Genomic DNA, 18,303 nt, shown 5'->3' on the forward strand with positions numbered 1-18,303 from the left:
AACTTTGAACTATAATCAAATCCTTACATGAATTTGGCCCCAGAAGATCCTAAGGTGTCAGTCAATAGACCTCCCAAAGTAGGTGAGCTCTGGTTCATTATGCCTTTCTCTTAACTTTCTTAAAGCTACCTTTCCTATCTATTATCTTTGGTTAAAGGACCATATCTCCTTGCTAGTTTTAGGTTAATAAATGTCTAGTATAAATAGAAAATTGTTAAGTTAAAGTGAAGATATTCTTCATGATTGGCATGTTGGAAGATTGATAGAAAATTTGATATTTCAGAGTTGCATTAATTTTTAGATATTTCAGAAGCCTGAGTTTAGTATTAAAATGATCCAACCTAAAGAACCTCTAATTAGAGAATAACTTTCCTATCGAAGACATTTTGGAGAAGGCTAAGAAAAACATTGGTAAGTTTCAAGTTGGCAAAATGTTGCCTTAGGAATCTGAAAAAAAAAAATGCAAAATGGTCAACAGGAGGATTTTCAAATGTAAGGGACTGCTATGGAGGCTCCTTGGCCAAGATCTTTTTTTCAGTCTGTAAGGATGCCTTATAAGGAAACATCATGTAGATTTGGAGATGTTTATGTGGTTGAAACATGATTCCATCTTTAAACCAACTTCCCTGTTTTGCTTTCTCTTCATCTTCTTCCTTCTCCCATTTCTTATTCTCCTCACTCTGGGATCTGTGCCATCACACAGAACTGTCCAGACAGACAAGGGGGGAAACTACTTATGCTTTGTCCACTGACTGTTCTGCCATCCACATGGCAACCATCATAATAACTTGTAAGTTGCCCTGAGGCCCCAAGGCAGCCGGCACTACTGTCAAAGTGACAGGTGGATTTTTCTGAATTTTTCTAGGTTCAGCAATAAATACTTCTCATGTCTATGTATCTTACCAAATGTTAGCCCAGGTCTCTTAGCGAACTTGAGTATAAGTTGAATAATTTTTTTCTAGTCTGTGTTAACATTCCAAAGCTTCTTTGTAAATGCATACTTCTTAATTTCTTTAGTGATCTGTTTCAATTAGTCAAGTTTTGCTATTCTGCTTTACATTTGCATCTAAAGCATTTTAGAAGTCTGGAAGAAAGGAAAAAACAGCACCAGGAAGGCCTCTATCTGAGTGACACTTTGCCTCGAAAGAAAACCACACCTTCCATATCCCCACATTTCAGCAGTGCTACTATGGGGAGAAGCACCACCCCAAAGGTAGGACATGGGGAGAATCACGAGCCTCACCGTCAGTGAGTCTTTCTGTCCTTATGTTGACTGACATGCAAAGGCCTTAAAGAAAATGCTCAATAATAGATTGTTAAGTTTGCTTGTTGGGCAGACATCATAACTGAATTGCACTTTCTATCTTGTTCAGAGGACATTTGGAATTGTAAGCTCTGGGACCACAGCACCTGGTCCAGGGTGTGTTCTGCCGCCACCACCCAAGTGGTGAGTGGCATTCACTTCCATGACACACTCCCAGGGCTGCATCCTAGATCTGGAAATTGGAGGATGTAAGCTCTGGCTTCTTGGAGTATTAGCAACCGATATTTATTGGATCATTTCTTGGAACCTGACACTGGGCTACGCCTTTTAGGTGTATCGTTTGACTGTAAAACTCAACACCATGCAGTAGAGGTATTAATACTAATTAGTATCTCCATTGTACACATGGAAAAACTGAAGTGGAAAGAAGCTAGGTGAGTGGTCCATGTGTCCTCGGCTGGTTGGCATTGATGCTAGAATGTCAGCCCATGTGGTGTGATGCCTGAGTCGCTCTCACTCCTGTTCTGCTGACTTGCCTGAAGGGTCATGGCAGGATGAAGGCAAGGGCAAGAGAGAAGGAGGCTCTGAGTGGGACAGAAGTTGGAGTCCTTCTCTTGCCCTTAATCAGAATAACTTTGTTTTTTATCTATTTTATAAACTGGTATTCCCAGAATGTTTTACACTAGGATTTTGTTATTTTAAAAGAGTGCTAAAACCACCGGGACAGTTAGGAGGATTCTCCAGTTTTTAGCCCACTTGATCACTAGGAGCAGATGGAAGCTGGTGCCCTTGTCATGTGTGTGATCTCCTCTGTCCTTGTGCATGACATGCATGCGTTCTTGTCCCTGCATCTACTCTCTGCCCCTGGCGCATGAAGGACTTTTGAGTTTTTCTCGAAGGTGGTTCTAGACAGTGTTTTCCCCATCTGTCTTCACTTCTGGAACTGCTGCCTGTGGAGGAATGGCTGTGATGCTGAGGCTGCTGCAAAGCTCTGGGGGAGTGACAGCAACTGGTCTGTACCATTTAGCATCAATACATTGGTTGCAAAGACCTGCCTTCTGCACTTAATTAGGAGTTAGGCAAACAGCAATGTGGCTGTGTCCGAAGGGACCATTGGGCTTGCAGCTTGCCTGAATTGTTTCCTCCTGGTTCTCACAGGGCCACCTGCCCCTGGGACAGAGCAACAGCTGTGGCAGCGTGCTCCCCCACTCGCTAGCAACCATGACCAAAGACTCAGAATCTCGGAGGATGCTCAGAGGTAGGTATCTTGTAAGTCTGGGGTCAAGCCCTTTGTCAAGCATTAGAATTTCTCAGGGAGAGGGAATCAGAACAGAATTGGGGGTCATTAGACAGGGGATCAACCAAAGTCCTAAATGTCACTTTTTTATTTTTATTTTTTAAATTGTATTGAAGTATAGTTTACAGTGTTGTATTAATTTCTGCTCTACAGCAAAGTGATTCAATCAGCTTTACTCTTAATGTAAAGAGGGGGAATGTATATATAAATCTTCTTATTGTTGTACTGAGATAAGTTTTACTATATGCACACATGGCTGGTATATTCCCATTACACTTTTTATAAATGCAGTGGAATTTTCCATTCAGAAAGGCCCCTAGAGAATTACTAACCTTCTTATCTGATAGAAAGAAAGAAAAAAAAGACCCCTGAGATTCTGACAGATTATCAGGGTACTTAGCTAAGTCGCTCCCCTGGTTTGTGGCTGAGCCACTCTCCCACTAGAGGACTGACTCATTGAGCTAAAGATTCCCTGAGCTAACACACAGAATTAGTGGCCCAGCACAGACTTTCCTTCAGGCCTTCTAATGTGGGTTGAACTTTTATGCGGTTGTTAGGTTTCAGGTAGACTTGGATTCTCAGCATGTTCTATTTCTTTGAAATAATACATTGCATTTCTAATGGTATTCTCAAGCAGTCTGTGTACGGCTAGAAGAAAATAAGGCAATTCCAGAGGTGAGCTCCTTGTGGAGATTAGATTTATTGTGTTAAAATGGGGCTTTAGGTCAACTTATATTGGCCTTGACTTTTGAGCAGTTATGGTGCCGGGTAGCAAAAATGCAAATAAATGACATGATCCTTGCCCTTGAAATACCTAGTCTCATGAGGCAGACAGAAACATAACTGATAATTTCAATCAAATGTGGTAAATTCAGTGTTGGAGGTGTGCCCAGGATGTGAGTGGGATGCTGACAGGATGATGGGCATCTTTCCTCTCAATGCATTCATTTTAAAGCTATTCCCTCTAAGATGGCTAGGATGCAATTCTGACTGCTTGGCATCTTTGCTAATGTCACCAGAGAATAATCACTATTACCATCAGAAATATGTTTATATATTGGTATATATATATGCATGTATACATAATGTATGTGTGTGTGTGTGGCTAAGTGAGATGTACATACATATAGGTACCCTTGAAAGAGGATTTCATATCATTACCAGTGTGATTTAAGAGTTAATAGAGGCTATGGTATTCATAAAAGTGGTTTATAATATATGAGAGGTTTTATTTATTTTAATAAAATGCATTTGACTTCTCTTTTATCATAATTTCTTAATAAACTAAAAATGTCCCATAGTTTATAAATAACTAAACATAAATGAGTATATTTGGCTCTCATTTATTACTGTTCACTTGTGGGTCAAGTCTATTTTCTGTTGAAACATTTTTCTGTGGTATTTATAGACTTCTTTTTGAATATTTTTCCCACTGGCTGAAGACATCAAAGTTCAGATTGGCCACAACACATACTTTATGTTAAAAAATTTTTTCCTTAAAATAGAGTAAGAAAAGCTAGACCTGTATAGCAAATAGATTTGTAAAAAGGGCTGTAAACAACATTGTTTTAGAGGATTCTTGTGAGAATATGGTGAAACTAAAGGGATGTTCGATCTCTGTTTTTCCTCATCTGTGTTCCCCTCAAATAATGGGATTCCCCATGTTAGGTTCATGGAGAAAAAGCTGAGCCAATTCCCTTAGGTCACATTAGGTGCCCTCTGCCAAATCTGTTGTCTTTGACCTGTCTTTTGTGCTCCTGTTCTTCACTGATAGGTCTTTTGTGCATCCCAGAAGCCTGCAGCCTCAGTCTTTCCCCTGCTGCAGCTCTGAGTGGTGTTCCTCTTAAAGAGTTTCATGTGGTCATGATGAGACAGTTCCCGAGGAAATAGAGAAGCATCATGTGTGTGTTGATGTGAGAGGATGTGATATATCGTATGAGGCCAGCCTGCCACCTTTGGCTCCCCCACCCAGAGGAGGAGTGGGTAGGGACTGCAGTTTTTAGAACTACAACAAACCATAAAAATTGGCAGGATTTTCTACTAAACCCATACAGGTGGGCCGCAAGGACCAGGAAGGATGAATCATAATTTCATTTAGAATTGTTTCACCGTCAATTGTTGGTGCCATTAAAATAGCAAATGCCAAGTAAAAGTCCATGGTTTTGAAAAAATTGGACCTTGCACATTTTTCATTAACTCAAATAAAATAGACCTTATCATTTTCACAACTCATACTATTAACTTAAATGAACTGTTTTTTTGCTGCTTATTCATAATGGATCCATCAAGGACAATGGTGTAAGTATAAGCCTTCCTTCAATAAGCACTCTTGTCATAGACCTGACAGTGTGAATCATGCAAACAAAGGCCTCTGAGAGCAGAGTTTAAAGCAAAGAGCCCAGGAACTCAACTCTTACAGTTGAAATGGTTATTGGCTTTTGTACAACTTGTGACCCATCCCTTTGTAAGCTTTAGAATGAATGAAATCTTTGTCCTTTTTCTTCTGTTCAATGCAGGAAAGTCCAAGAAAGGTATGACAACCTCCCTGTGTGGTGTTTTTGTTTCCAGCAAGTAGTGAAAGATCATTGTCAAGTCATCTTTAAGAAATGATCAGATTTAACACTGTACAATGGTGGATTTTTAGTCTAATGATTATTTCTTTTACACAATAGAGGGAAATTGTTGCACGTTTGCTAAAAACACAATGCTGCGTGCAGCTGCTGTTCATTCACAGGCAGCTGCATGACCCTCTTTGTCTTGGTTTTTTATTGCAAGGTCAGATCATACAGGAAACACGAGTGATTCGGAAGCGTTGCTTCATAAGACTCAGGATCTAGATAAAGCAAAGAGTGGGCTTGTACTGTGTATAGGCTAAGTATAAGGTACCATGTTTCTCCTTTATAGAGGCCAAGTATAAATAAAGCAGGCTATGTGAGAGGATGGAAGGATTTAGGAGGCTCCTAATATTGCATTTAAGCCTTAAAACCTAGTATACAGTGAAAGTGAAAGTCGCTCAGTTGTGTCTGACTCTTTGCGACCCCATGGGCTATACAATCCATGGACTTCTCCAGGCCAGAATACTGGAGTGGGTAGCTTTTCCCTTCTCCAGAGGGTCTTTCCAACCCAGAGACTGAACCCAGTATAGAGTGAGGAACTGTCTAAATGACTGGCTAGAACAAATGATTCCTATGTGGCTAGGTGATAGTGATGCAGGGCATTACAGAACTGATTTGTTATAAAGTTGGGTGAACTGTGCTTCAAATTGTTGAATGGCATATTACAAACCTTAACTTTAAAAAGCTATTTGTTAGCATCTTCTTGGAATAAAGAATTGTTTTATAGATATAATCTTGTTTTTATTCTCCCTGTTTTCTGGTTGAACATGTGTGACGATTTCTCATTTTTTTTTTCCTGTAACAAATTGTTTTTTGACTGTGTGCATGTATCAGAAGCTTGTTTTTGTTTTGTTAACTTCTTGAATTCTTCTCTATAAACTCAAATTTAATCTAAAAATATGAATATCTTCTCTTGTCAAGCTGGTACTGTTACTAACACTGTCAATGACTGCATGTCGAAGAGTGTGTTTTTCCTGTCCCCTTGTCATCCTTTTTGATCTTGTATCTTTTTCCCTTTCTCTATCATTCTTCTCCTCATTCCTGACTTGTCCTGCACCTTCATCTTCCGGCTATGGACTATGGTTAGGAAGAATGAATTTCTCAGCAGGTGAGAAATTGTCAGAAATACTGATTAATTTTATCCTCTTAAACCCAGGTTACAAATTTAGGTCATTGCATTTTCTGTATTAAGGCCCAGATAACCATTTTAAGGTATATAAGACACATTTGGAAAACATTAGCAAGATTATATATCCAACAGTGGTTAACTCACAAAGGACTTTTCAGGTACGATCAGCCAGAATTCATAGAGATTGGTATTTTAAAAATAATAATAATAAGTGGGCCTTGCACATCCAACCTATTGGCTCTTGTGGGACAGTGAAGAATGTTGAGTTGATTTGGGTTCCATGTATGTGCTATGCTTAGTGACCAGCCTCAGATATTACAGGTCTTACTTTATAAACTTTGTAAAATACCCAATTCAAACAGACATTCCTGTCCAGTCAAGAAAGATTTTTAGAGTATTTACAAGGCCTTTTTACTCTTTAGATGTTGTCCCACTGCTGAATATTATTCTTGCCACATAATTTAAAAAGAAAAACAAAAACCAAGCACTCTCAGGGATTTAGGAAAGTATCATTTTCCCCCAATCCGCTTACTTTGCCCCACCTGAAACAGTAGATGCATTCCACTTCCTTATTTAGTCACTAGTATATTTGAAATTTATGAATTCACTCAGTGACCTTTTATATTGTGACATCTGAGTACTAAACAAATGGGATTCTGTGCTGAACAGGACATATATGGCCCCCTCCCTGATAACCTACACTTACTGCTGCTGCTGCTGCTAAGTCACTTCAGTCGTGTCCGACTCTGTGCGACCCCACAGATGGCAGCCCACCAGGCTCCCCTGTCCCTGGGATTCTCCAGGCAAGAACACTGGAGTGGGTTGCCATTTCCTTCTCCAATGCATGAAAGTGAAAAGTGAAAGTGAAGTCGCCCAGTCATGTCCGACTCTTAGCGACCCCATGGACTGCAGCCTACCAGGCTCCTCCATCCATGGGATTCTCCAGGCAAGAGTACTGGAGTGGGGTGCCATTGCCTTCTCCCAACCTACACTTAAGTGGAAGCTTAATCCGGCTCACACCTCTTCTGGTGCTACTTCACTGTACCAGCAGTCATCCTTGGGCCTCCTGCCAGCGAACCCTCCTCCGTCTCCTGAGCCCCTGTGGTATCCTTCTGTTGAAAGTATCTGTACCTTTAAATGGCCAGGCCAGAGCCTGGATCCCAAAACCAGCTCCTAGGAATCATGCTGGTGCAGTTCCAGGATCACAAAGGAGAGGTCCATACCCTTATTTGCAATTGCAGGGATCACTTGTTTTTTTGGAATTGCTTAGGAGGGAGGAGGCTAAGCCAGGTGACAGGTGAGTTTGTCGTGATCAGTAAAGTGTTGCTGGTGGGGAGGAAAGGAGGGGCTGCATAAGATGGATGTTCCCATTCATATTAGATCCACAGGAAACTAATATCCTGCCATGGAAGCTACTTGTTAGCAGCAGCCTTTTTCATTTAAGTTGAAAATTCAGGGTGTTATCCTATCACTGAAATGATGGAAGGTTCTCTGAGACACAGAGCAAAGAAATAAAATAAGATAAAACACACAGTGAGGTGACCTGGGGAATGCACATCTGCAGTCCTCACAGTGCACACTAGCATGGCAGCCCCTTGTGCCCACATTCGAAACTTCGGAGTCATTTTAGTTTACTGTCTACCTCCCCTGAAGGTGGTAAGTTCATTTTCTTATTCTGCGATGCATTTGGGAAAAAAATCCTGGACTATCTAAGGAGCAGGACATACTTACATAATTGCATTACAGGAACTAGCTTTTCCTCCTCGTGAAAAAACTGAAGGGAAGGGAGGTTGTGACACATGTCATCACCAAGGAGCCGATTCTTGTGTTTTAAATGACACACGAGGGTTAAAGGGTTGTCCTTTAGGGATTTGGTTTTCATACTAAAACAAGGAAATGTCTTCCATGTTATTGGTGCCAGCATGAAGTTCTCTTTGCCAACAAGCCTTTTTTGAAAGTGTAAAGAAAGATACATGTGTGACCTTTTCAAATAACCTCTGGTATTTTTTGTCCCTCCCTTTTCCATAATGAATAATTGGAAACAATTTAAAAGGAGCAGTTAGTAATTCCAAAAGGTCAAGTGTCAAAGGTAAATATTTGTATAATGAATTTTTTGCCATGTTTAAGATTGAAAAAAGGCACAAGCTCCACATTTATGAATGCGCTGGCTTTTGTGATGCTTTATGCATTAATCCTTACAACTGATGCTGTTCTCTCTCAAGCCTCATGGTGTGCTTTTATGTTTTGCATCTTTCCTTAGCAAAGTGATATGTAGTTTTTACATACATGTGTGTATTTATAATTTATGATTACATCTTACATTAAGGAAACTTATTTTCCCAGAAATGTGTTAACCTGAACTAACATATTTTAACTTCAGTATCTAAAACTGCTCTAAATACAAGTGGCATGAAAACCCTTCATGGAACTCAAATCATTTTACAGATTTAGTTTAGGTCTATAATGTTTTGTTGAAGCATCACAGATGTGGCATCTGTTTTTAAATGAAAATGTTTAATCAACAGCTGAGGAAGCGGTTTGGAATCACTTGCCTTCTTTTGCCCTCTGGCCTGTTTTTTTGGTCATTTCATTACTAATTAAAAACCTCATAGAAAGGTAGGTAGGGTACAAGAAAACAGGGAAAATCCAGATGGTCCAAATATATAGTCTTAACAGGCCTGGTAGTACATTTGATCTGGGAGAAAGTGATTGTGAGCTATTGTACTGGCTAAAGAACATATTTTAATGAATTGAGGGCTTCGTTTATCACTATGACTCCTGATTCCTGAGCACCTGGTAAACAGAGAATTAAAAGAGAATTTGATTTGTGATATCCAAAATCAGCTACCAGACGAAAGCCATAGAGTAACACAAAGTAAAGCCTGTGGCTGGTGTGCCAACTAACCAGGTACCAGGGTAAGGAAAGCCCCTCTTAATACAGGCACTTTTGCTCCTATGGATATGATCCCTACTTTTCCATACGGTTATCACCAACTAGCTGAAGGCTGGTGGTTAAGGCAGAAGAAGGAAGAGAGCTAAAAATATACTAATTAGGCTGATCACAACTATTGGAAGGATTGTTGATTCTGAGTGTTTTAAATAAGTAATTGGCAGACAGGGGGATTTGAGGAAAAAAAAAAAGAATGAGAAAAATGTGCAGTTGAAACATTAACCAAAGTAAAAATGTTAGTGATATGAGTAAGATACAAGTTTCTCAGATCCTACACCTAGATTATTTACTTGCTGTTTTACGACCAGATCAAGTGCCTTTGAAACTGGAACACGACTGAAGAAGTGACCACCCTAAGAGCCTCGTGTCGCTTGTCATAAGAAGTCATCTTGCTTTGCTTAAACTCAGCCATTGTTAGAGGATTTGGGGTTTGAATTATGTTTCTGTTTTTGGTTTTGTGTGTGGGTTTCTATGTGTGCTGATGTATTATTCTCCATTGTGCTGAGATGTAGAAATGGCATAGGAAAGTGTCAAGTGATCGCTGACAAAAAAAAAAATCACTCACAAGTCCACTTCTTTGAAACTCATGCTTGCCCTGAGCATGATGCTGTTTCTTTGATCTTCTTGGCTTCAAAACAAATTAGACCAAGGCCCCAGTTTCATAGGCAGATGTTTTGGGTTGCTGGTTTGAGAGTCTTAGAAGATCTAAGACTGAAAAAATGAGGCATACGAACTTATTTATGGCTCTCTCCTTAGGATATAATCACCAACAGATGAGTGAAGGACAAAGGCAGAAGTCTTCTGAATTTTACAACCGCACAGCATCTGAATCGAATGTCTACTTGAACAGTTTCCACTACCCAGATCACAGCTACAAGGACCAGGCCTTTGATACTCTGAGCCTAGACAGCTCTGACAGCATGGAGACCAGCATCTCTGCCTGCTCACCTGACAATATCTCTAGGTAAGATGTACTCCTGGGGAAGGTTTCTGGTTTGGAAAAGCACCTGCTTGTTTCAAAAAGTAACGCCATCAATCTGAGGCAGTATATATGTACAAGCCCAAATTTCTGAAACAAAGAGAGCTACAACACAGAAGAGGGTTGAGTGTCCTGGTGGTCTTTGAAAGTACTTTCTTTGTATCCAGAGTGACTTGAGCCAGTCACACACCATCTAATCCATTTTCTCCTTCATTTCTTTACACTTGACTTCACATGTATACTGTGCTTCAAAATAGATTTGCCTCTGTTGGTTGACTCCAAACTTCATTAGGACTGCCTGTAAAGATTTAACCATTCACATTTGTGTTCATACTTCGAGGCAAGCAAAAGTGGTCTTATGGGATTATGGCCAAAGGTGCATCTAAAATATAAATCTTGCTATAGTGCTCCTTCAAGAGCTTGGAGGATGCCTTGTTACCTTTTAAGTAAAGTCAGACCTCAGAGCCTGGCCTTCTAGATCCAGCCCAACTCTGCATTCATGCTGTCCTGCTACACCTCCCAGAGCTTCTTATTCATTGAGACGGCGATGAATTCTCAGATTTCTGTGCCTTTGACCATATCGGTTCTAGCCCTGGAATCATGTCGTCTGTTGTTTCTTTTATTTATATGCTCATTCACTCCACAAATCCTTACAGACTACTCTGCAGTTAACAGTGAGCTGGAGTTGACTCAAGCCAGTTGCAAGAGCCAAAGGTGCACACCTCCTCCTAACTCTGTGATCAGTGATGTCATGTTGGTAGTATGAAACTGGCCACATTGGGAGTATTTACACCACATAAATTGACAATTTGTTGCATTATCAGTGGTTTTGTTTTCCTCCAGCACAGCACTGTCTGGAGTCTGTTCTTCCTTTCATTCATGTATTCCCTCAACCTGTGCATACTGAGCCTTGAGTGTGTCTAGCATTACAACTACCGCCTCCTGCTTTAGCCTGGAGAAAGTCTCCTCACCATTTAAGCTCAAACTTAAGTTGGAAACTCATGAAAAGTTCTCCTTTGAGAGTGTTTTTTCTTTCATGTTTCCATGGAAGTTGATACTTTTTTCTCATATCACTGATCACATTGCAGTATAAAATTTTTTCTTCAATAATTAATTGGCACATTTCTAAATGTCAAGGAGGATGTCTAATTATCTTTTGGTTTCCACATTCAGCAGAAATCTTGGCACATAGTAGACATTGAGTTAGTGTTGGCTGAATAAATACCTCAGGATATAGTAGACATATTTTCAATTTTGATTTTTTTCTTTTTTTGTTCTGTTTCAATTGGCTGAGAACCATTATGATTTAAACCCAAGGAACATCCAGTGTTTCATAATGTCCATTGAGCAATTGTCTCAAGTGAAAATGACTAATTGAATGATGACCATCAAACAAATTTCCCTCTGTTACAGTGAAGTCACAGGCTAAGGACAGGAGCTCTCTGGGCCTTACATGACAGCTAACTGTGCTACTTGAAGCGGATCACAGATTTCTCTAGGTCCTGGTTTGCTAATCTGCTAAATGGTGTATTTTTCCTTGAGTGCAAGAGGATGATAGATTTTAAAATATTTTGGTGGTAAATTATCATCATGTATATAGAATTTCTTTACAAAATTTTGAATCATTTGCTTCTCCCCTTCCCCCCTAAAAAGGAGTGAGACAGAGTTAGAGAGGAAGCAGTATCAGCAAGGTATGCTTAGCTTTGGGTTAGTGTCTCATAAATGGAAAGAATTTTGAGAGACCCAAATCTAACAAAATATTATAGCCAGGAAATTGGGGGAGTGGAGGAAAAGAAGAAAAGGGACTTCCCTGGTGGTCCAGTGGCTAAGACTCTGCATGCCCAGTGCAGGAGGCCTGGGGTTCTATCCGCATCAGGGAACTACATCCCACATGCCACAGCTAAAGACTCCATGTGCTACAACTAAGACCTGGTGTAGCCAAATAAATAAATATATATATTTAAAAAAAATGATAAATGCCACATTTTGTGGTATATAGAATACAGTGTATTTAATTCTTGCATTATAATAGGTAAAATATTGATATTACTGCATACATCCTACCAGAGAAGGAAAGGAATTCTTGGGGAAAAACACTAAAGCAACCATAAGAATTATAGGTATTTCTCCTTGTCACATGAGAAATTTAATTTAAATTTAAGGAGAGGAATATGTAAAGACTAAAGATAATTTTTTGCTGCCCTTATTGTTGAATATCAGAAGGGTTAGTATTTTACTTCTTTTAATACTGGAAAATGCAGTATCTCACTTTTTAAAAAATGAAAGACACTTGAGTGTGTGGAATGACTAGGCACCAAACCATCCATCTCTTGCTCTGGGTATTCTCGTAAGGCACTGGCTGTTTCCACGAGGGTGTCCAAGAGCCGTGCGGGGGTGCGGGAGCTGATGTTCCCAGGACAGAAAGCCTAGAATGTTGAGTAATTATTCATAAATGCCAGTAAATTGACCAATTAAATGTGTTATTTTTGAATAACAGGACACGAAAGTCAGTAGCTTGGCAACTATTGTTGTATATTGTTGTATAACAATGGTGGAAGGAATAAAAGTTGACGGTGCAATCATTTCATTTCCTAGTATAGCGATCTCAGAGGGACTTTCTGGGTTTCTGAGGCACTATGCACTTTTCAAAGTTGTTATTTTGAAAACATCAGACTACCTACCCAAATAATTGTGAATATTTTATAACAGTATTCCTCTGGGTGAACCCCTGATAGCATGGCCTTTTTTATCCTTTCTATTTTTGAGCCATCTTTAATAAATAATTACACTCTATATGTTTTCCTAAATTGGTGGTTTTTTTCTGCTCCATTTTCTGCTCTCTACCCCTTTATCCCCTCCAAAAACTAAAAATAAGTGTTCAGTTCAGTTCAGTCGCTTAGTTGTGTCCAACTCTTTGCGACCCCATGAATCACAGCACGCCAGGCCTCCCTGTCCATCACCATCTCCCGGAGTTCACTCAAACTCACGTCCATCGAGTCGGTGATGCCATCCAGCCATCTCATCCTCTGTTGTCCCCTTTTCCTCCTGCCCCCAATCCCTCCCAGCATCAGAGTCTTTTCCAATGAGTCAACTCTTCGCATGAGGTGGCCAAAGTACTGGAGTTTCACCTTCAGCATCATTCCTTCCAAAGAAATCCCAGGGCTGATCTCCTTTAGGATGGACTGGTTGGATCTCCTTGCAGTCCAAGGGACTTTCAAGAGTCTTCTCCAACAACACAGTTCAAAAGCATCAATTCTTCAGCGCTCAGCTTTCTTCACAGTCCAACTCTCAGATCCATATGTGTACATCCCTTCAAATGATTCCCTCCTCAAACCCCATTTCTCATATTTGAAAGTGGTGAACAGCAGCATAGCAGTGAGTACAGAAAGTTACCTAAAAGGGAGCCACTTCAATCAGATTTACCAAGATGCTTGCTTCTTGGAAGAATAGCTGTGAGAAAGCTAGACAGTCTATTAAAGAGCAGAGATATCACTTTGCTGACAAAGGTCCATCTAGTCAAAGCTATGGTTTTTCCAGTAGTCATGTATGGATGTGAGAGTTGGACCATAAAGAAGGCTGATCTCCAAAGAATTGATGCTTTCGAACTGTGGTGCTAAAGAAGACTCTTGAGAGTCTCTTCAACAGCAAGATCAAACCAGTCAATCCTAAAGGAAATCAACCTTGAATATTCAAGGAAGGACTGATGCTGGAGCTGAAAGTCCAGTACTTTGGCCACCTGATGCAAAGAACTGATTCACTGGAAAAGACCCTGATGCTGGGAAGATCGAGGGCAAGAGGAGAAGGGTGTGACAGAGGATGAGATGGTTGGACGGCATCACTGACTCAATGGACATCAGTTTGAGCAAGCTCAGAGAGATAATGAAGGACAGAAAAGCCCGGTGTGCTGCAGTTCATGGGGTCACAAAGAGTTGGACACGACTTAGTGACTAAACAGTGAACAGCAAGAAGTTTAGATCTAGAGACTTCAGGACAGTATCCACCAAAATCTTAATCTACTGTTTTTGTTCACCCACCTACATTTTCTTTAAATGGGAATGACTCCACTGAATGTGCCATAGTAAGAGGACAACATTATTTCTGGCAGGTAGCTCCCTGTGACCACCATCATTTTCCATAGCACCCCCCACTCCCTGCCCCAGTTTACCAGCCCAGCGCCAGGGTTTGTTTTCTTTTTTTTTCCACATATAAATTAATGATTTTATATTATATTATGTATTAACTTCTTTGCATCATAGTTACTTCACAGAGAACTGACCCAGTGCTACTAGCATCATAGATTACCAATCACCATGGTCAGAAATTATTAATTTGTTGTTGTTCAGTCACTCAGTCATGTCCAACACTTTGTGACCCCATGGACTGCAGCACACCAGGCTTCCTTGTCCTTCACCATCTCCCGGAGCTTGCTGAAATTCATGTCCATTGAGTCGGTGATGCCATCCAACCATCTTGTCTTCTGTCATCCCCTTCCCCTCCTGCCTTCAATCTTTCCCAGCATCAGGGTCTTTTCCAGTGAGTCGGCTCTTTGCACCAGGTGGCCAAAGTATTGGAGTTTCAGCTTCAGCCAGCTTCAGCATCAATCCTTCCAATGAACACCCAGGACTGATCTCCTTTAGGATGGACTGGTTTGATCTCCTTGCAGTCCAAGGGACTCTCAAGAGTTTTCTCCAACACCGCAGTTAGAAAGCATTAGTTTAAGTGTGCTATCAGATTCTCTGAATGTCAAAAATTGAAGCCAAAGTAGAGGTGCCTGCAAAGGTCTAGTATAAGAGGAAGAGGGAGAGAGAAAACAAGCATTTCTCTTGTGTGCCATCTACCTAAAAACATTCATGCTACCCTAAGATAAGCTTGTACCCATTTTATGAAGGAAAATAAATGTGATAAGCATCAGGAAAACGGATAATAAGGAACTGATGTTTGGCATGCATAGTATGAGCACATCCTAATGGGAACTTTTTGAAGATAGGTAGAAAGAGGTCTTCCCTGGTGGCTCAGATGGTAAAGCATCCACCTGCAATGCAGGAGACCCAGGTTCGACCCCCGGGTCAGGAAGATCCCCTGGAAAAGGAAACGGCAACCCGTTCCACTATTCTTGACTGGGATATCCATGGACAGAGGAGCCTGGCGGGCTGCAGTCCATAGAGTCGCAGAGTCGGACTCAACTGAGTGACTACCACATACACAGAAAAAGAAATAAAGAACTAAAAAACTTTTCTCTTTTTTAGATCTTTTAAAAATGATGTGTTGAAATACCCTGAAATTATACATGTTTTAAAGAGGGAGCTCCATGCTGGAGTTCTAGCATCATAAACTTAGTCTTGTGGTTTATTGTGTCACAAAAGCCATCGGTAGGATTACAGACTTACTCTGAGTTGTGGGTACCTCTGCCTTACACATTTTGTCGAGGCATCATCTTTGTGTCCAGCAGAATATTCTTGGAATCAGACAGTGTTTTTACTTTTTCAGTATCATTACGCTGTACACAAACATAAAGCTAAGAAAACAGGTCTTTGGTCTCAAAAAACAGCAGCTGAATGTCAGTTCTGCATAAGGTCTGTATTCTGCTAAAATTATTGAATGAGCTCATAGAGTGTAGTGTTGTGAATACTACCTACCATTCTACATTATGGTTGCTATTGCTAACAAGCCCTGACCTCGTGGTCATGCTTTGAGAGAATGTTGAGGAAATTGATGTCATGATAGCTGTTAGCCACCACCAGTGTGTGTGTGGAATGAGGTCACGACTGGGTGGAGGGTTGAGGGCATCCAAGGCTGAGCTTGGTTTTAAGAGATACTTCAAACTGCCGTCTCTGGGGTTGCACAGAGTCGGACACGACTGAAGCAACTTAGCAGCAGCAGCAAACAGACTTCCAGATACTTCTTATCCCTTTGGTTTATTCTGCTTTCTACCCAAGGTAGTCAACAAAGCATTTGCATTTTATTCTAGGGATTTCTCTCAGAAGAGATACTGAAAACCAGAGCATTTCAGAGGAGGGCAGACAGCTTGCAAAGGGACCAGGTAGTCTACTGGACAGAGAAAGATTAGACATTTTATCAGGAGTAATAGTGTTCTTGACCTGAAAAAATAAATTGAGAAAATGAATTGAAAATAAATATTCTGGGGCACTGGCTCTTCATTTAGTGGCAGCATGGGTGCATTGAAGGCAGCCTTGGAAAACTTTTCTTTTGTATGGAAAATTTTGTTTGTTTTCTGTTTTGTTTTATTTATTTGTTGTATGATGATGTTCTTGTTTCCTTGTTTTTTCTCCCTTTTTCTGTTTTTGTCTTTACCTCTAAAGTGAATATTCTAGAAAGCAAATTCAGATTTTGCTGAAAGGTATTATTCAGCACTGAAAACTAAATCTGCTATTTAGATTCCTTTACCCTTGAAAAAGTTTCATTTTTCTTTATGACTGTGGGTTTTTACCAAAGTTGGTCACATAAGACAAATAATCTTCAGTTGATAAAATAGAACATGGCCAAGTAGAGAAAGTCATCTTTTCTCCATAAATGGCCAAGTGATTTCATATTATTTGGTATCATACAGTAATCCTATATGAGATCAGAAATGTGCCTGCCTTCTGAAGAAGGTCAGAAGTTGAAGCAATGGGAGGAAGCATGACTCCTCTTGTAATTTGGATGGGCTGGAGAAACCAATGATGAGTGTCTGGTGCTCCAGGTAATACATTAAAAGTGTATCTTCAGCGACTTCAGGCTCTCCCTTGGCATGCAAGGTGCTAGCCAAATTACATTTCATTTGTTCCATGCCCTGATACTGACAAGTCTAGACTTCACCCTAAATTCCTACCGCGATTGCATCTGCTTCTCACTGCAGGTACAGTTCTGCCCCCTCCCCACAGCGTATCAGAGAGAGTAGCAGTATCATAGAGCAGCATTTAAAGTTTTGCTAAGTAAAAGTGCTTTACATATCAGTGGAATCTTAAAATCAATAATAGCAAAAATGTAGCTATAGAGAACAAGTAGGTGTCCATGGATAAAAATTTATTATTTTTAACAAAATAACCAAAGTAGGGACTTCCCTAGTGGCCCAGAGGTTAAGAATCCACCTTCCAGTGCAGGGGACGCAGGTTCAATCCCTGCTTGAGGAACTGAGGCTCTGTGTGCCACAGGCATGTTAGCCCGTGTGCAGCAGCAAAGACCCAGCACAGCCAAAATTTAAAAAAAAATTTTTAAGTAACTTTTAAAATGTAATTTTTTAAAAGAGAGACTTTAGGTGCCTAACAGTTATGAAGATGTGATGTAGTAAATGTTAATATGCATTTTCTATGAGATGTTTTCAGAAAATCCAGTTAGGCTGCACTGTTGGCATATAGTATTTTAGTTCTGTGACCAGGGATCACACCCATGTTCTCTGCATTGGAAGCACGGAATCGTAACCACTAGACCACCAGGGAAGTGCCTAAAGAGTTTTTTTCTTAATTCTTGCTGGTTGAAGAGAACGGAACTTACGCCTCTGTACCTCCCTCCATCAGCCCACAGAAGTATGAGGGGAAATATGCCTTATTCCTATCTTTCTCATGAGAAAACACCTGGCTAAAAATTGGCCCACATTCACTCTGCCAAGTCAGCCTAATTGTTAAGCTTCTGAGGATCCACCATTACTAAAGCTGTCCGTCTCCTTGATGGATACATTTTGTAATGGGGCTGGAAATACTGATTTTTTTTTTTTTTAGCTGTAATTTTTTAAAGCAGTTTTAGAGTCACAACAAAATTGAAAGGAAGGTACATAGATTTCCCATATACCGACGCCCACCACATATGCATACCCTACCCCTTTATCAACACCCCCCACCAGAGTGGTACATTTGTTACAATTAACGAACCTACACAGCAACGAATTGACACAGCACTATTACCCAAAGTTGTTAATTACATAGATTCACTCTTGGGTTTGGACAAATATATATCCTGTATCCATCATTATTGTATCAAACAGTATTTTCATTGCTCTAAAAATCTTCTATGCCCTGTCTGTTCATCCTTGTCTCCCTTCCTACCTTCCCCACTTCAAATTGCTGATAACTACT

At 40.3% G+C, this 18,303-nt stretch overlaps 1 protein-coding gene across 14 annotated transcripts in view; it reads left to right on the plus strand.

Moving 5' to 3' along the window:
* The window catches only part of PHLDB2 (pleckstrin homology like domain family B member 2), a 241,811-nt gene that overhangs the window by 211,798 nt on the left and 11,710 nt on the right, over window positions 1-18,303 (plus strand). For 7 of the 14 annotated variants that reach the window (XM_015471035.3, XM_015471043.3, XM_015471050.3 and 4 more), the window contains 6 exons: window positions 1,073-1,213; window positions 2,423-2,522; window positions 5,078-5,092; window positions 6,264-6,284; window positions 8,359-8,394; window positions 10,012-10,219. In XM_015471035.3, coding sequence (XP_015326521.1) covers window positions 1,073-1,213; window positions 2,423-2,522; window positions 5,078-5,092; window positions 6,264-6,284; window positions 8,359-8,394; window positions 10,012-10,219 — 521 coding nt within the window. The remainder of the gene's footprint in view (window positions 1-1,072; window positions 1,214-2,422; window positions 2,523-5,077; window positions 5,093-6,263; window positions 6,285-8,358; window positions 8,395-10,011; window positions 10,220-18,303) is intronic. The other 7 variants (XM_005201281.5, XM_015471046.3, XM_059876860.1 and 4 more) reach the window with 3 other exon arrangements.

This window comes from Bos taurus, chromosome 1 (assembly GCF_002263795.3).
Source record: "Bos taurus isolate L1 Dominette 01449 registration number 42190680 breed Hereford chromosome 1, ARS-UCD2.0, whole genome shotgun sequence".
NCBI lineage: Eukaryota > Metazoa > Chordata > Mammalia > Artiodactyla > Bovidae > Bos > Bos taurus.